General features: G+C 42.0%; 1 protein-coding gene across 1 annotated transcript in view; it reads left to right on the forward strand.

Annotated features, from left to right (window-relative positions):
- DIRAS2 (DIRAS family GTPase 2) overlaps positions 1 to 17,333 on the forward strand; it is a 62,257-nt gene extending 44,924 nt beyond the window's left edge. Inside the window, exon 2 of the mRNA XM_040354982.1 lies at positions 16,499 to 17,333. Within this exon, the coding sequence (XP_040210916.1) occupies positions 16,537 to 17,136 (600 nt within the window). The 5' untranslated portion in view covers positions 16,499 to 16,536 and the 3' untranslated portion in view covers positions 17,137 to 17,333. The remainder of the gene's footprint in view (positions 1 to 16,498) is intronic.
- The last annotated feature ends 366 nt before the right edge of the window (positions 17,334 to 17,699 follow it).

Raw genomic sequence — 17,699 nt, forward strand, 5'->3', positions numbered from 1 at the left:
TCAGGGCATGGCTGGGGGGCAGTAGACTAGAGATCCGCTGACTGGTGAGGTGGGAGGGACTGGAGGAGACCCTATCTCCTGATTTTAGCATAGGTGTCACTGCTGCGAGACACCACTGTAGTACGGGTTCCATGCTACGAAAATTATTTTACTGTTAGGGGTCCCCACAATTTGTGAAATGTTATCAAGGGGTCACGACACTAGAAAGGTTGAGAATCACTGGCTTAGATGGTTTAGGTGTTCTGCAGTCGTGTTCTAAGGTGACAACACTGCTCCTCCACAGATACAGTATGTTGAGACAGTATGCGACCGTTCTAAACTACGTGGCATGTTCACCAATGCCAGAAGCCTGGCGGACAAGATGGGAGATTTTTAGGGAATTTCAGAGACTTGGTTCAACAGCTCTCATGATTGGATGGCAACCATTCAAGGGTATTCCCTTTATCGCAGGTATAGAGAGGGTAAAAAAGGGGGAGGGGTATGCCTGTATATCAAGAATAATGTATAAGTGAATGTGAGAGATGACATCAATGAGGGAGAAAGGGAGGAGGTGAAATCATTATGGGTAGAGCGCCAAAGGGAGGAAACTAAGGGGAATGTAATACTGGGAATATGCTATAGGCCCCCTAACCTGAGGGAGGAGGGGGAGGTGGACCTCCTATCACAATTTGGATTAGCGACAAGGATGGGAAGTGTCATCATAATTGGGGATTTAAATTATCCAGACATAAACTGGGCGAAAGGAACCCCACATTCATCTAAGGCTTGTCAGTTTCTAAATGTCTTTCAGGACCATTTCATTGCTCAGATGGTAGAGACGACAACTAGAAATAAAGCGTTACTAGACCTACTGATTACCAACACTACAGACTTAATCACGGATGTGGAAATATGGGGGACATTTAGGACACAGCAATCACAGGTCAATTAGCTTCAGTATAAATCACACAAATAGGAAACATAAGGGAAAAATAAAGACACTGGGCCGGATTCAGAAAGAATTGCGTATCTTTCTGCGGGCGTAGCGCATCTCATATGCGCTACACCGCCGTAACTAAGTCAGACGAGTACTGTGTTCAGAAACAATTTGCGTCCTTAGTTACGGCGGCGTAGCGTATATGGCCGGCGTAAGGCCACGTAATTCAAAGTAGGTTGGCAGTGGCCGTGTTTTATTAAAATGAACCGTGACCCCATGCAAATGAGGGGCCGAATGAACTGCGCATGCGCGCGCATGCTCACAGTCACGTCGCAAATACTTACCAAGATACGTCGGCTCAATGCTTAGTCGACGTGAACGTAACTTACGCCCAGCCCCATTCACGTATGACTTACGCAAACGACGTAAAATACGACGCTGTTCCGACACTTCCGACGTCCATACCTTAACATGACTTACCCCTGCTTTATGAGGGGTAAAGTTACACCGGACCGATGCCTTACGTAAACGGCGTAGCTAAATCCGACTGGCGCAAGTACGTTTCTGAATCAGCGTATCTACCTAATTTGCATATTCAACGCGGAAATATACGGAAGCGCCCCTAGCAGCCAGCATAAATATGCACCCAAGAAAAACAAACGTAAATGCCTTTCTGAATAGGCGTAAAGATGCAACGGCGCACAATTTAAATTACGGCGGCGTATCTGGAGATACGCCGCTGTAAATCGTTTCTGAATCCGGCCCACTGAATTTCAAAAGAGCCAACTTCCCTAAACTACGATTCTTGCTAGAAAATATTAATTGGGATAAAATCTTAGGAACAAAGAACATGGAGGAGAGATGGGTTTGCTTTAAGAGCATATTAAATAAGGGCACTAGCCAGTGCATCCCATTGTAAAATAAATGTAAAAGAGCGAACAAAAGTCCTGGGTGGCTTAACTCCAATGTAAAAATGCATATAAACGCAAAGGAGAAGGTCTTCAAAAAAGGCTGAGGGATCATCATCAGCATTCAAACTTTACAAAGAATGGAACAAGAAAGAATTTTTGTGCGTCAGAATTGCATACAGACGATCGTAATTTTCCGACAAAAAAAATTCCAGTCTGAAAATTTGAGAACCAGCTCTCAAATTCTGACAGAAAAAGTCTGATGGGGCCTACACAAGGTTGGAATTTCCGATCATAAGCTCACATCGAACTTTTCTTGTCGGAAATTCTGATCGCGTGTACGCAGCATAAGAGGGAGGACAGACCATATTGGCCCCATATGCCTTGAGGCTGCTTTTAGCTGGTTACTTGTTAGTAGAAGACGTTTCGTGCTTTTTTGTCTGTTACAGCGTGATGAATGTGCTTACTCCATTATGAATGGTAGTTTTACCTCCCGTCTCAAAACTTGTGTGCGGGTTTAAAACGTAATTTTTGCCCACACACGATCATTTTTTATGACACAAAAAATTACATTTTAAAAAATTACATAAAAAATTCGAGCATGTTCGAATTTTTTTTTTGTCATTTTTTAGAAGACATAAAATGACATTTTGCCCACACACGATCATTTTAAATGACATTTTTAAAAATGTCATTTTATTTCATCACAAAAAATGACCGTCTGTACACGGCATTAGGAAGGGAATCTGGTTACAAAGAATGGTGAGATGGGGAAGGTATTGAATTCATTCTTCTCCTCAGTCTTCATGAGGGAATCAGGGGGCTTCAGTAACCAAAACTGCAATGTTTTTCCTCATGACACATCACAGGAAACACACTCATGGCTAACAGAGGACAGAATTAGGAATAGATTCGAAAAACTTAACATTAATAAGTCCTTAGGGAACTCAGTCACGTAATTGCCAAACCATTTTTCCTAATTTTTACTGCCAGTCTACTGACTGGAATGGTACCAGCTGATTGGAGAAAAGCCAATGTAGCACCAATATTTAAAAAAAGGTCAAAATACATCTGGAGAAGAGACGCTTGAGAGGGGATATAATTTAAATTTACAAATACCATACTGGTGACCAGGGCTGGACTGGGACAAAAATTTGGCCCTGGACTTCATCCAGACTGGCCCACTTTGACAGGTCTCTCCCATGGCGGAGGGACAACTCCCGCACCCCCCCCCCCCCGGCCACCCAAGCCCCCTCTCCCCCTTCACTAGCCACTAGCCGTTCTACTTTATTAGAGTAGAACGGCTGGTACTTTTATAGGCAGTACCAGTGGGGAAGCTAGACATTATTTCACCTGGGGAAAATAATCAGTTCGGTACCCCCCCTTTATGGGACAAGATTAGGCAGAAGTGAGAAACTCCCAGGCCATAGCTGTTGAGTCAGCCGTCTGTTCCCTCCCCCATGCTCCTCTGTCGTCCCCCCTGCCCCTCTGGTCCTCACCCTGCTTCTCTGTTCCCCCCAGGTGAGCGCTGCGGGGAGGGAGAGGAGGTGAGTGCTGCGGGAAGGGAGAGACAGAGGAGCGGAGGGGGGCAGCGGTCCGCTGTCACTGAAGCCGGCCCACTGAGCCATCAGCCCACCGGGAAACTCCCTGTAGTCCCAATGGCCAGTCCATCCCTGCTGGTGACCCCACAATAGGGATAAAACTTTTCCATGAAGGGAGTTTAATAAAACACGTGGTTTATTAGAAGAAAAGAGGTTTAACCTTAAACTGCATAGCAGGTTCTTTACTGTAAGAGCGGCAAGGATGTGGAATTTCCTTACAAAGGCGGTGGTCTCAGTGGGGGGACATCGATGGTTTCAAAAAACTATTAGAAAAGCACCTGAACGACCGCAACATACAGGGTTATACAATGTAATACTGACATAAAATCACATAAAATCACATGCATAGGTTGGACTTGATGGACTTGACACATGACAGCATATGGGACTGATCTTTAACCGCTTTACGACCACCCACCGCAGATACACTGTGGCAGGGTGGCCGCTCTGTGCCAGATTACGTATCTAGTGCGTGATATGTGTGCCAGTGTGGAGAGCATGCCTGTGGAGAACTGTAAGAGCGGCAAGGATATTTTTTTGGGATGTGTCTTATTGCAGAAAGTTAAAAATATATATATTTTTTTTAGATTGTCTGTAATTTTTTTTGTTTATAGCGCAAAAAATAAAAACCACAGATGTGATCAAATACCACAGAAAGATTTCACAGCCGCGGAATTGTCAGTTAAATTAACGCAGTGCCGTTTCACAATAAGAGGGGTAAACCTTCCGGAGCTGAAGTGCTTAAACAATAGAAGAAGCTGTTTGCAATAGCAACCTGTGTAAACTTTTTTTAATAACATAAAGCAATAAAACCTGGTTTATTATTTTGGTGAAGCTCTCATTTATGTGCAGCTGTGATAAGAAAATATTGCTAATATAGAAAATGTCTTGTATTTATAATTAATTACAGAATATATTTTGACAGTATGCAAGATAATTGTGAAAGGGGAAGTGGTAGTTGGTATTTTTGAGAATTGAACAGCCCAATTATAGACATTCTTCCTATGCTTTTCAAAATACGCACAATTTCCTAGCACTGATATCAGATTTTTATGTGACATTTGTGATAATAGCTACACATTTCACATGCTGTAGGATTATTCCTAACTTTGACACTATTGCCTAACAGTTTCAGCTGAAAACAGCATTAGTTTCAATGTGATATATTTTAATGGTTATCCTTGACAATGTGCAGGAATATTGTGAAAGGGATAGAGCAGCAACACTATGGGAATTCTCACAGTGCATCTCAAAATATTCACAACTTCCTAGCACATAACTTGGACTCTATTGCCTAAAAGGTTATCTTGAAAAAAAGCAGTGATGTATTTTTATGGTTATCCTTGAGTTTGCGGTATAGTAATCATGCCAGTAACACATGATGCTGTAAAATATTAGAGGACTGATCAAGGTTCTCAACCCTCTGCTACAATGTTTGCAAATAGGCTGCACTGATAGTTGACACTGATGAGCTCTGATCTGTGGCATGGATAGGTGGCACTGATGGGCATTGATGAGCATTGGTAGGCAGCACTGATAGGCAGTGCTGATAGGAGGCATTGATGGGCACCAATAGGTGTGAAAGGCTGCACTAATAGGTGGCACTGATAGGTGGCACTGATGAGCAATGATCTGTGGCACTGATGGGCATTGATGAGCACCGATAGGCAGCACTGATAGGCAGCATTGGTAAGCACTGATAGGTGTCACTGATAGGTGGCACTGATAGGCATTAATGAGCATTGATAGGCAGCACTCATAGGCATCACTGATGGGCACTGATAGGCGGCATTTATGAGCACTGATAGGTGGCACTGATAGGCGGCACTGATAGGCATTAATGAGCATTGATAGGCAGCACACATTATTATGAGCACTGATAGGTGTCATTGATAGGTGGCATTGATGAGCACCGATAGGCAGCATTGATGGGCACTGATAGGTGCCAATTATAGGCATTGAGCACTGATAAGTGGCACTGATAGATGCTGATAGGCGGCATTGATGAGCACTGATAGGTGGCACTGGTGGACGCTGATAGGCAGCATTGATAAGCTCTAATTGGTGGGACTGAGTATTATTGGTGAGCACTGATAGGTGGCAAAAAAGGCAGAATAGATGGGCACAAATAGGCGGCTTTGATGGGCATTGCACACTAATAGGCAGCACTGATAGGTGGCACTGATAGATGCTGACAGGTGGCATTGATGAGCACTGATAGGCATAATTGATGAGCACTGATAGGCGGCACTGATAGGTGAAATTGATTGGCATTGATAGGCGGCATTGATGAGTACTGATAGGCTGCACTGGGCACTGATATACAGCATTGATGGGCACTGATAGGGGGCACTGATAGGCGGAATTGATGGGCATTGATTGGCGGAATTGATGGGCACTGATAGGCAGTATTGTTGGGCACTGATAGACGGCACTGAAATGCAGCACTGATAGGCGGTATTGATAAGCATTGATAGGCAGCACTGATGGGCACTGATAGGCAGTATTGATGGGCACTGACAAGTGGCACTGATGGGCAGCATTGATGGATACTGATAGGTGGCACTGATAGACAGCATTGATGAACATTGATAGGTGGCACTGATAGGCAGCATTGATGGACACTAATACGTATTGATGAGCACTGATTATCAGTGAAAACAATTTACTGACATTCTTGACAATTAACACCTCTCCTTTCCTTATACAGACACAACGTGGGAGGAAAGGGCTTCTGATAACCAGCAAGTCTGTTTACATGTGTTCAGTTAATCACCTGGTAAAGAACCGCTGGGATTGCGCTGGATGCATGTCCCAGAGGGCATACGGGAGGCAGAGTTCTGGGAGGATATTCATGGACACCTTCCCAAAATTGGAAGTCAGGTGGAGGGGGGGTGAGGGGGGCCCATCATGGTTTCTTTCACCAGGACCCTGAGGGTTCTAGTTACAAATCATGTTGGACATTTTTTAATGAACCAGCCAATGTAATTTCTGTACTAGAATTGGCAGCGATCTGCGATTTATTTCGGGACTGCGACATTATGGCGGACACATTGGACACTTTTGACACATTTTTGGGACCATTGGCATTTATACAGCGGTTCGTGCTATTAAAATGCACTGATTACTGTAAAAAATGTCACTGACAGGGAAGGGGTTAACACTAGGGGGCGATCGAGGGGTTAACTATGTTCTAACTGTGGGGGGAGGGGGACTTACTATAGGAGATGACAGCGTTGTTCCTAGCTATTAGATGCTATTATGATCTGCATCTCCTCTCCTCACAGAACAGGGATGTGTGTGTTTTGTGCCCGTGATCGCGCGTGGCCAGCGGTCATCTTGACCGCTGGTCACGAACATCAGCACCTGTTCTTCCTCTCGTGCCCACGATTGTGCGTGGCCGGCGGTCATCGCGACTGCCGGTCACGAGAATCGGCACCCCCACAGTGCGCGCCTGATATCCCGCTTAAAGGAGCCGACGTACAGCTATGACAGTTCACAAGATTGTGCCGACCTGCCGCAGTATAATAATGGTGGCCGGTCGGCAAGTGGTTAAGCTAGTGTAACGTTTTATTCTAGATCTTTTTAGACTTGAATTAGCCATAATAAACAATACAACTCAATGTCGTCTGGACTATGATGTTTCATGTGTTGTGAAGTACCTTTATGTAAAAAAGTTTGGAGTTTAAAATCACCTTTATTGGCTAACTCAAGTTTTTGTAGAAGCAAGTGAAGGGGTCTGCTGCTCTCTACTGTCTGTATGTGGCTCTGCTGTTTAATGTTCACAGAGATTATTTATGTACATCACTTCCTACCTCTGAGTGAAGGAGAAAAGGCAGAGAAAGGGAGAAAGTCTCATTCATATGTTATACCCATGCTGCTAACTCCAGCAGAGAAGGGACTATTATGCAAATATTGCTATGTTCTAATACGGTAGTTCAACTGCAGATAGCCATAGCTTCTTGAGTGTGTATCTAAATCTTTGGGACAGACAGAGGATCTCTGTCCTACTGTTATTATCTCACGCTGTGCGTGTGTAGTGGTCGCCTTCCTGTATATTGATAGGTGTACCTGTTTATTCCAATAGCGTTTGTTTTCAGCTTCTGTTATTTTAGTTGTCCTTTCTGGTCTGGGATTCTATAGCTTGTTTTAGCTCAGGGCTCGATAACCAGCATAGACTAGAGCCAGGTTAGGCATTCAATGGCCACTTCTGGTAAAAAAGGGGTCAAGTTGCATGTCAGATTAGAAACTACTAGAGAGAGACTAAAGTACAGAGTAGATAGGCTAACTCTGAGTTCCAGTGCCACCCAACGGTAATCTGTGTGTGAGAAGCTGTGCTCCAGGCTGTTTGGACAACAGCTAAATGGCCTCCCCATCACTGCAGATCTTGTCTTCAGGTCTCTGACACCAAGGTGAATGCTGCATATCCTCAGGGGCTCTTGCAACTGGACTTTGATGCAACATTTATCTGGCGGTATCTCTATTAATAACTATATACAGTATTATTATTTTTATTATATAGGATTAATATAGCGCCAACAGTTCAGGCAGCACTTTGCATCATAAGTATATAAGTGCACAATCCTACCAGGACTCTTGTTGGGCCCTTTGCTGATACCTGTTTGTACATATAAAGTGCTTATACAATTTCAGTATTGGTGTGCATCTATATACTTATGGTTAATGTTATATGCTGGTTGAAATAGTTCATCTGCTCCCAATAATTTTGATTAGATTACTTGTTAATTTCCCAAGAATGGAATTCCCTCTGTCCTTGGTGCAACTTTATTACCAAACCCTCTCTTCTACGTACATAGTAAAGATTCTAGGTGTCTTATTTACCTACAGGTTTAAACCAATATCCTGTTTGGGGAGGGCCATTTGACATAATCCCCCACACACACAATCACAAAGGAGGGCTACACAGTTGTAAAAACAAGTTTGGTTCCTTTATGATGATGAAATCGAATATGTTTTAAAGCCTATACTGGGTGGGCAAAATAAAAGGTATGACCTAAATTCCAAGTGTTTGGTACCATCCCTTGGCTAGAATAGTACAACAATCTGCTACCATTTACGTCTTGTTCACATCATTAGTGTTGGACTGCTTTTGTTCAATGCAGTCTCAATGCAGTTCTATTGCAAGAACAAAGCAAATAGCTTCATGCTCTTTGATGTAAGTTTACATGTGCTGCATGGGACAAGATGTATTTTTACACTGTGCAGCAAGTTGCATCACACTGCAGTGCATGCAAAAGGGCATAGAAACCAGTAATAAGTAATACAAGGAAAATCTTGCAGTGCAATGCAGTATAAAATTGTATATGCATGTGCATTATGAATATTATAAGCTTTTGTGGGCTTGAAACCACCATTTGTTTTTAGACTTAATGCAGTACTGCTGCCCTTTTATGATAAAAAAATGTATGCAAAGTACTTTCTGAAGTCCTTACATTATGAGCATGCTAATGCATGCATTGTGGTGTAAAAGAGCCCTAAAAGAAGGGTTATATAAAAAATAATGAAATAAGAAATAATGATATGCTATGCCTATGCTTTAGGAAGGCATGTGTCACTAGGGTTTAGTCTCCTGTGTGAATTAACCATTAATTAAGCTCTTTTAACCTTGTTATACCTACAGTTAGCTAGATAATTATTGAGTTTTGTTTATTGAGCAATAGTCAGATGTTTAATAATGCCACGTAGCCACACATGGGGTTTGTGTCATGACATAATGTGAAGACAGTCATGGTCATTTGCAGTCTTGCTGCTTAGTTACAGTAGACACAAGCTCTTGGCTATAAAATGCTGAACATATGTTATGCTTGATTTCTGACGACAGCAAATATACAGCTTGTTTCCCTGCTTGAAAGCTTATGTATAGCTATAAAAAGGCGCCTGTGACTGCACCTACAGGGACAATATGTTGACAACATGGCATAGTTAATTACAGTAGTTGCAGCCCTTGTCCACACACAAAAATTGCATTACATTACATTAGAAAGTGATCTGTCAACAGTTCTATCAATTTCAAATACAACTAATCAAGTAGTAGCTCAAATCAGTACTCTTTATTGTACACATATGTGGAAAATGCAGTAAAAAAACATAGCTAACCAAGAAAACAGATAGTGATTTACTTATGTTGTAATAAAGGCATACAAATATTTGAGAAGACCCAACTAAGTAATAACTTAGTATAATAGCTAGAACATAGAAATATAGACGAGTGACAAACGGACCATTGAGTCTGGCTCTACAGAAAAGTGCTTCTCAAACTTTTGGTCGCAGAAAAGTGATTACAGAACTGATTTTAGCTTACAGAAATAAAATATTTAAAGATGAACTCAAGCCTTATGCCGCGTACACACGGTAGGAATCTCCGACAACAAATGTTGGATGTGAGCTTGTTGTTGGAAAATCCGACCGTGTGTGTGCTTCATCGGACATTTACTTTTCGGAATTTCTGAATTTCCAGAATTTCTGACAACAAAAATTTATGAGATGGTTCTCAAACTTTCCGAATAACAACTTTTTTTCCGACCGCGTGTACACAATTCAACGCACAAAAATTCGACGCATGCTCAGAATTAATTCGACACACTCGGCTCATCTTAGTGTTGTACGTCACTGTGTTCTTGACGCTCGCAATTTCCGACAACATTTGTGTGACCGTGTGTATGCAAGACAAGTTTGAGCGAACATCCCTATAGAAAAAATTCCATGGTTTTGTTGTCGGAATGTCGTATTGTGTGTACACAGCATAACACTTAATCTGGTGCAGTTGTACAGGCTTTTCTCCTGTATTGAAATTGTATACCCGGATTTCACTGCATCCTGTAAGTTAGAAGTCAGTGCCTAAAAGCAAAGACCTATAATTCCTCAAATGCCACAAATGCCACATGGATCAGAAGCTCTGTCTACTCTATTGCCCTGTACACACGACCGGTTTTCACAATGAGAAAACTGCCATTTTTTATATTGGTCGTGAAAACCGGTTGTGTGTATGCTCCCTAGCAGTTTTCTCGACGAAAAAACTGCCCGCAAAAAATTAAAACCAGCTCTCCTTTTTCTCGTCGTGTTTCCCGTCAGTTTTTTTCTCGTCGCGAAAAACGGTGGTGTGTATGCTTTTCCAAGGGGGAAAAAAAAGCACATTCTCAGAATGAAGTGTAGCGCCTGCTTACTTTTATGGCAGGTGCTATTGTAAATTTATAAGGGGTCAGAGAGTTTATTGGCTTTGACCATGTTAATTTAGCCAAATTTTATAGGCTTCTGTTCCAGCCCTGGCTGTGCTGTATGCCTATCCTTTCGCCTGGGGACTTCAGTCACCCCCAGATGGCAGGGGGCAGCAGTGGAGTCAGGGTAGTGTGGATAATTCTCCTCGGCAGCCAATCAGGAGGGTTGATCACCTCGCTGTGCATACTGGGAAGGGGTATTTAAAGGGCAAACGCCATTGGGTCATGGTCGTTGCCTCACGCCTTCCACCTGGGCAGTCATCCCACCCTTGCTCATACATGTCTTTATGGATCTTGCTTTGTGCACTGGTAGGCAGTTATGTTGGAGGAGGAAGGGGCCATCCCCAAACTGTTTCCACAAAGTTGGGAGCATGAAATGGTATGCTTACGCCTTAAGAGTTCCCTTCACTGGAAAAGGGGCGAATCCCATCCCCTGAAAAACAACCCCACACCATAATATCCCTTTCCACCAAATGATTTGGACCAGTGCGCAAAGCAAGGTCTATAAAGACATGGATGAGTGAGGTTGGGGTGGAGAAATTAACTGGTCCTGAACTCAACCCAAAAGAACATCTTTGGGATGAATTAGAGCGGAGACATCTGAGCCTTCTTGTCAACATCAGTGCCTGACCTTACAAGTGTGCTTCTGGAAGAATGGTCCTACATTACCATAGACACACTCCTAAACCTTGTGGACAGCCTTACATAGTTACATAGTTAGTCAGGTTGAAAAAATACACAAGTCCATCCAGTTCAACCACAAAAAATAAACAAACAAAATAAAAAACACAGTACAATCCCATACACCCAACTCCATACCCACAGTTGATCCAGAGGAAGGCAAAAAAAAAACAGCAGAGCATGAGATCCAATTTGCTACAGCAGGGGAAAAAATTCCTTCCTGATCCCCCGAGAGGCAATCGGATTTACCCTGGATCAACTTTACCTACAAATCTTAGTACTCAATTATTTTATGTACATTTAGGAGAGTATCCAGGCCTTTCTTAAAGCAATCTACTGAGCTGGCCAGAACCACGTCTGGAGGGAGTCTGTTCCACATTTTCACAGCTCTTACTGTGAAAAAAACTTTCCGTATTTAGAAGTGAAATCTCTTCTCTTTCCCCACAAGAAATTGCTAAAATATTTAGAAACTATTATGTGAGTTTGTACCAAATAGAAGGGGAGCAGAGGATGGCGAAAATGGGGGAGAGGGAGGAAAAAATAAAAGAATACATAGAGAAGTCAGGAATGCCGAAGCTATCAGAAGATATAGGGAGAAGTCTAGAAGGCCCGATAACAGCAGAAGAGGTTAGAAACACGCTTAAGCAGTTAAAACCGGGTAAAGCACCCGGCCCAGACGGATTTACCCTTCTTTATTATAAGACTTTCGCAGAAAAGTTGCTGCCGAGATTCTTAGATGCTTTCAACTCGATACGAGAAGGACAGAAGATGCCAGAAGAAACTCTTATGGCACACATAGCGGTTATACAGAAAGAGGGGAAAGACCCAGCGCAATGTGCAAATTATCGCCCAATATCTTTACTGAACGTTGATCTGAAGATCTTTGCAAAAATTTTAGCAAATAGAATATTACCATACACGCCTAGCCTGATACATCAGGACCAAGTAGGCTTCACGCCAGGAAGAGAAGGTAGGGAAAATACGCAACGTGTGATAAATGCGATCCACCTCTCGCAGTCACATAAAAAGCCCTTAGTATTAGTATCTACGGATGCTGAAAAAGCATTCGATAGGGTTGATTGGAAATTTTTAAAATCTATTATCCAACATATAGGACTGCGGGAGGGAATGCAAAGATGGATTATGAGCCTATACTCCAGACCAAAAGCGAAAATAAAGATAAATGGCATTATGTCAGAACCCTTCGATATATGTAATGGGACACGACAAGGGTGTCCTTTATCGCCTTTGATCTTTGTTTTAACATTAGAACCTTTTTTAAGAACAATAAGGCTAAGCACAGATATTAGAGGAATAAAAGTAAAGGGGGGAGAGCAGAAGCTTGCGGCATTTGCCGATGATTTAATGTTTTTTGTGACAGAACCAGTACTATCTCTGCCCCCACTGCTTGCGGAGATAGATAAGTATGGAAAAATCTCAAACTTTAGAGTAAACTATGACAAATCAGAGGCAATGGGGGTAGAGATAAATAATACACAACAACAACATTTAGCGAACTGCTTCCCATTTAGGTGGACGAACTCACATGTAGGATACCTGGGGACTAAAATACCGAAGATACTAAGCAGAATATTAGAGTTAAATTTAGCCCCGTTGGTAAGACAATTGAAAAAAGACTTACAGAAATGGGACAAGGAGGTGTTTACTTGGTTTGGGAGGATTAACATTCTAAAGATGAATGCAATGCCGAGGTTATTGTACGTACTACAGACACTCCCAACAAGGATACCGCAGGGATTCCTTAAAGGAATCAAAGCGAAGTTTGCAGGATTCATATGGGCGGGGAAACCGGCAAGAGTGAGAAGAGATATCTTAACACTGCCAAAGGAAAAGGGGGGAGTAGGATTCCCGGATCCGCTAGCCTATTACGAGGCAGTTCATCTGTCGAGAGTACTTGACTGGTGCGTTGCGCCAAAGATCAAACCTTGGATCCTCTTAGAACAAGAAATGACGGATATCCCACTGGAGGGGCTATTATGGCTCTCCAAATCGGTCATACCACAGACAGTCAAGAGACACCCAACGATAGGGACGACAATAAGTACTGTTAAAAAAATACTCAAAAACCTAGAGGATGAAACGGAAGTCAACCCGATGACACCAATTCTAGGGAACCCACTGTTTACTCCTGGCCTGAACGATCCAGGATTCGGGAATTTAAAAAATAGAGGTCAAACCAGATTGATACACTTTCAGAGAGAGAATCGGGTAATGTCTAATGAAGAAATAGAAAGGGAACTGGCCGAATACCTAGACCCGTATAGGAGAAGACAGTTAGGGGGATTTCTCCGAACTATTCGAGGACAAATCAGGGTGAGAGAAATATTGACAGAATTTGAGAAAATGTGTCTTAAGAGAGAACCAGTAAGACATTCACTATCCCTGTTCTATTCAATGGTAAACGAAATAAAAGCACCACGAGTAATAGGTTTTATTCAGAGTTGGGAAAGAGACCTAGAGGTAACATTCACGGAAACTCAGAAGAAAAAAATCTTTCAATTTAATCATAAAACATCAATAGCATCTAAATTCCAAGAAGGAGGATATAAAATTCTGAGCAGGTGGTACAGAACACCGGAGGTCTTAAATCGGATCTTTCCCCAAGTATCAAATATTTGCTGGCGATGTCAGAAAGAAGAGGGAACTCTGCTACACATTTTTTGGAACTGTGAAGGAGTCAAAGACTTTTGGAAAATGGTATCTGAAGTGATAGAAGAAATAACTGAGATAGTGTTGGGGGATGAACCGGCGACATATCTGCTATTAGATTTACCCATGTCAATAGAAAAATTTAAGAGATCCCTAGTGAGACATTTAGTGGTCACAGCCAGATCATGTATCCCGGTTCTTTGGAAGAGCGCATGTTCCCCAAGCAAATCACAATGGATAGCCAAAATTACTGAAATGCAAAGCATGGAAACCCTCACAGCTTCTTTGAGGGAGGGGGAGGAGAGGGTGGAAGAGATATGGGCACCATATGTCAGATATAGGACACGGGAGGAGGGGGAGGGGTAGGGGCGAGGAGGAAAGTACATTGGGAGAGGGAGGGAGAGATTTAAGGTTTTTTTTTTTTTTTTTTTTTTTTTTTTTTTTTTTTTTTTTTGTTTTTGTTTTTTTTTTTTTTTTTTTTGTTTTTTTTTTTGTTTTTTTTTTGTTTTTTTTGTGCCGAGTAATAGACTCGGGGGAAGGGGGGGGAGGGGAGAAGATGGGGTATTAGTGCCTTAAACGGGGGAAGAACATGTCAAAGATGGTAGAAAAGGGAGGAAAAGAGGAAAAGGAGAAAAAGTACTTGGGTAGAAGAGACGTAGAGGAAGAGCGGCAGATAAAAATAGAGGAAATCTAAATAGGAGATAAGATAAACATAAGAATGTAGAGTATGAAGCTGTTTATATTGTTTGATGTGATATGAACCTGTGTTTTAAGGCAATGTGATATGTTGAAAAATGGAAAATAAAGAATTTGGAAAAAAAAAAATCTCTTTTCCTCTAGATGTAAAGAGTGCCCCCTTGTCCTCAGTGTTGACCATAAAGTGAATAACTCAACACCAAGTCCACTGTATGGACCTCTTATATATTTGTACATGTTGATCATATCCCCCCTAATTCTCCTCTTCTCAAGAGTGAATAGATTTAGTTCTTCTAATCTTTCCTCATAGCTGAGCTCCTCCATGCCTCTTATCAGTTTGGTTGCCCTTCTCTGTACTTTCTCCAGTTCTCCGATATCCTTTTTGAGAACTGGTGCCCAAAACTGAACTGCATATTCCAGATGAGGTCTTACTAATGATTTGTACAGGGGCAAAATGATATCTCTGTCTCTGGAGTCCATACCTCTCTTAATACAAGAAAGGACTTTGCTCGCTTTGGAAACTGCAGCTTGGCATTGCATGCCATTATTGAGCTTATGATCAACTAAAACCCCCAGATTCTTCTCCACTACAGATCCCCCCAGTTGTACTCCCCCTAGCATGTATGATGCATGCATATTCTTATTCCCTAAGTGCATAACTTTACATTTATCAACATTAAACCTCATCTGCCACTCAGTCGCCCAATTAGACAGAGCATTGAGGTCGGCTTGTAAATTGGCGACATCCTGCAAGGACGTTATTCCACTGCATAGCTTGGTGTCATCTGCAAAGACAGAAATGCTACTTTTGATCTCAGACCCAATATCATTTATAAATATATTGAAAAGTAAGGGTAAGCCTTCCTAGAAGAGTTGAAACTGTAATGCCGGGTACTGACGAGCAAACATGTACGATGAAACCGGTCCGTCGGACCGTTTTCACCGTACATGTCTGCCCGGGGATTTCTGTATGGTGGCTGTACTCACCATCATACAGAAATCCGCGGGCAAACAATACGCGGGGTTGTGTCCGCGCCGTCGCTGCGATGATGACGCGGCGACGTGGGCGGGCCTGCCAGTTAAATGCTTCCACGCATGCGTCAAAGTCATTTGACGCATGCGAGGGATGGCGGGCGCTCGGACATGTACGGTAGGTCTGTACAGACGACCGAACATGTCCGAGCGGGCAGGATTCCAGCGGGCTGTTTTAAAACAAGCCCGGAAATATTTGCCCGCTGGGAAAAGGCCCGGCGGGCAAATGTTTGCTGGAATCCTGCCCGCTCGGGCCTACACACGACCGAACATGTATGCTGAAACTGGTCCGCGGACCAGTTTCAGCATACATGTTCGGTCGTCTGTACGGGGCCTTAGTACTGCAAAGGGTGGGCCAACTCAATATTGACCCCTACGTGCTAAGACTGGGATGCCATTAAAGTTCATGTGCTTGTAAAGGTAGGTCTCCCAATACTTTTGGTAATATATTGTGTATTCCAAAAGATAAAGAAGCACCCATGGGGCTTAATGGATAAGCAGTCAGTGATGAAATTCTATTTAGTCATTTTGATGAAGCACAAGCTCGTCTTCCTCAAGAATGCTGTGACAATGTGATTTAACCAAATCTAGATTCCATCTCTCTTTTCTGCAGTAAAGCCTTGGCTTAATCTAATGTTATAAACAACAGAGAAACAAACATATTGGCAACATGTTTTTTTTTTTTTTGCTTTTTTTACAGTCAGTGAAAAAACTATCCACAAAGCATAGCATTGATGATATTTTTATGTTTCTTTGTAGGTGTTTTTCTCAAGGAAGACATCTGATTTATTCTGAAAATGCCAGAACAAAGTAATGATTACAGAGTAGTGGTGTTTGGAGCAGGAGGAGTCGGTAAAAGTTCCCTTGTCCTAAGGTTTGTGAAAGGCACATTTCGAGAAAGTTACATCCCAACAATCGAAGACACCTACAGACAAGTGATAAGCTGTGATAAAAGCATATGTACTTTACAAATTACAGACACCACTGGAAGCCACCAATTTCCAGCTATGCAGCGTCTGTCTATATCAAAAGGACATGCCTTCATTTTGGTTTTCTCTGTGACCAGCAGGCAATCCCTTGAAGAACTGAAACCAATCTATGAACAAATTTGTCAGATTAAAGGGGATGTTGAAAGCATCCCTATAATGCTGGTTGGAAATAAAAGTGATGAAACGCAAAACAGAGAACTGGAAAGCTCAGAAGGAGAAGCAATAGCAAAAAAGTGGAAATGTGCCTTTATGGAGACATCAGCCAAGATGAACCACAATGTGAAAGAGCTGTTTCAAGAGCTACTAAACCTTGAGAAACGCAGGACTGTGAGCCTCCAGATAGATGGCAAAAAGAGCAAACAGCAAAAAAGAAAAGAAAAATTGAAAGGGAAATGTGTGGTTATGTAAAGGCCCATAAATGTAAATGGGATAGAGCTACACCCATTTCAGCATCACCGAAAATGGGACACTAGCATGTTCAACACTTGGCAATGCAATCATTTTAAAATCTGGAAAGAAATGGCACATGATTTGTAATTATATAGCCTCAGACAGGACTGGGGTTAAAATTGTACTTACTTCAGAGTAAAATTGATTTCAATTTTCACAGTGGTCAGTATAATTTAATAAGACTGAACTCTCATTTCCAGCATGTTATTTGCTAGAAATGCTTCCAAAAAAAAGTTTTTTTTATATAAACTCAGACTAAAAATATTAATTTGCATGCAATAATCATGTATTTCAGAATAAACACAATAAAATTCACCTGTTTGGTGTCTGAGTATAGAAATCTAGCTTTTGCATCTGGTAATACACTCAGCATTGCTGTCCCATTCCAAACTGAGGATTATATTATCTGAAGCTTTTTTGCATGATGGCACATACCCAAAAGCAACAATATTCATTTTTTTTAAGTGCATTTTCTATCATAATAAATATATTTAAGGCATGCTGCAATAAAGTGCATTCTT

Source organism: Rana temporaria, chromosome 1 (assembly GCF_905171775.1).
Source record: "Rana temporaria chromosome 1, aRanTem1.1, whole genome shotgun sequence".
NCBI lineage: Eukaryota > Metazoa > Chordata > Amphibia > Anura > Ranidae > Rana > Rana temporaria.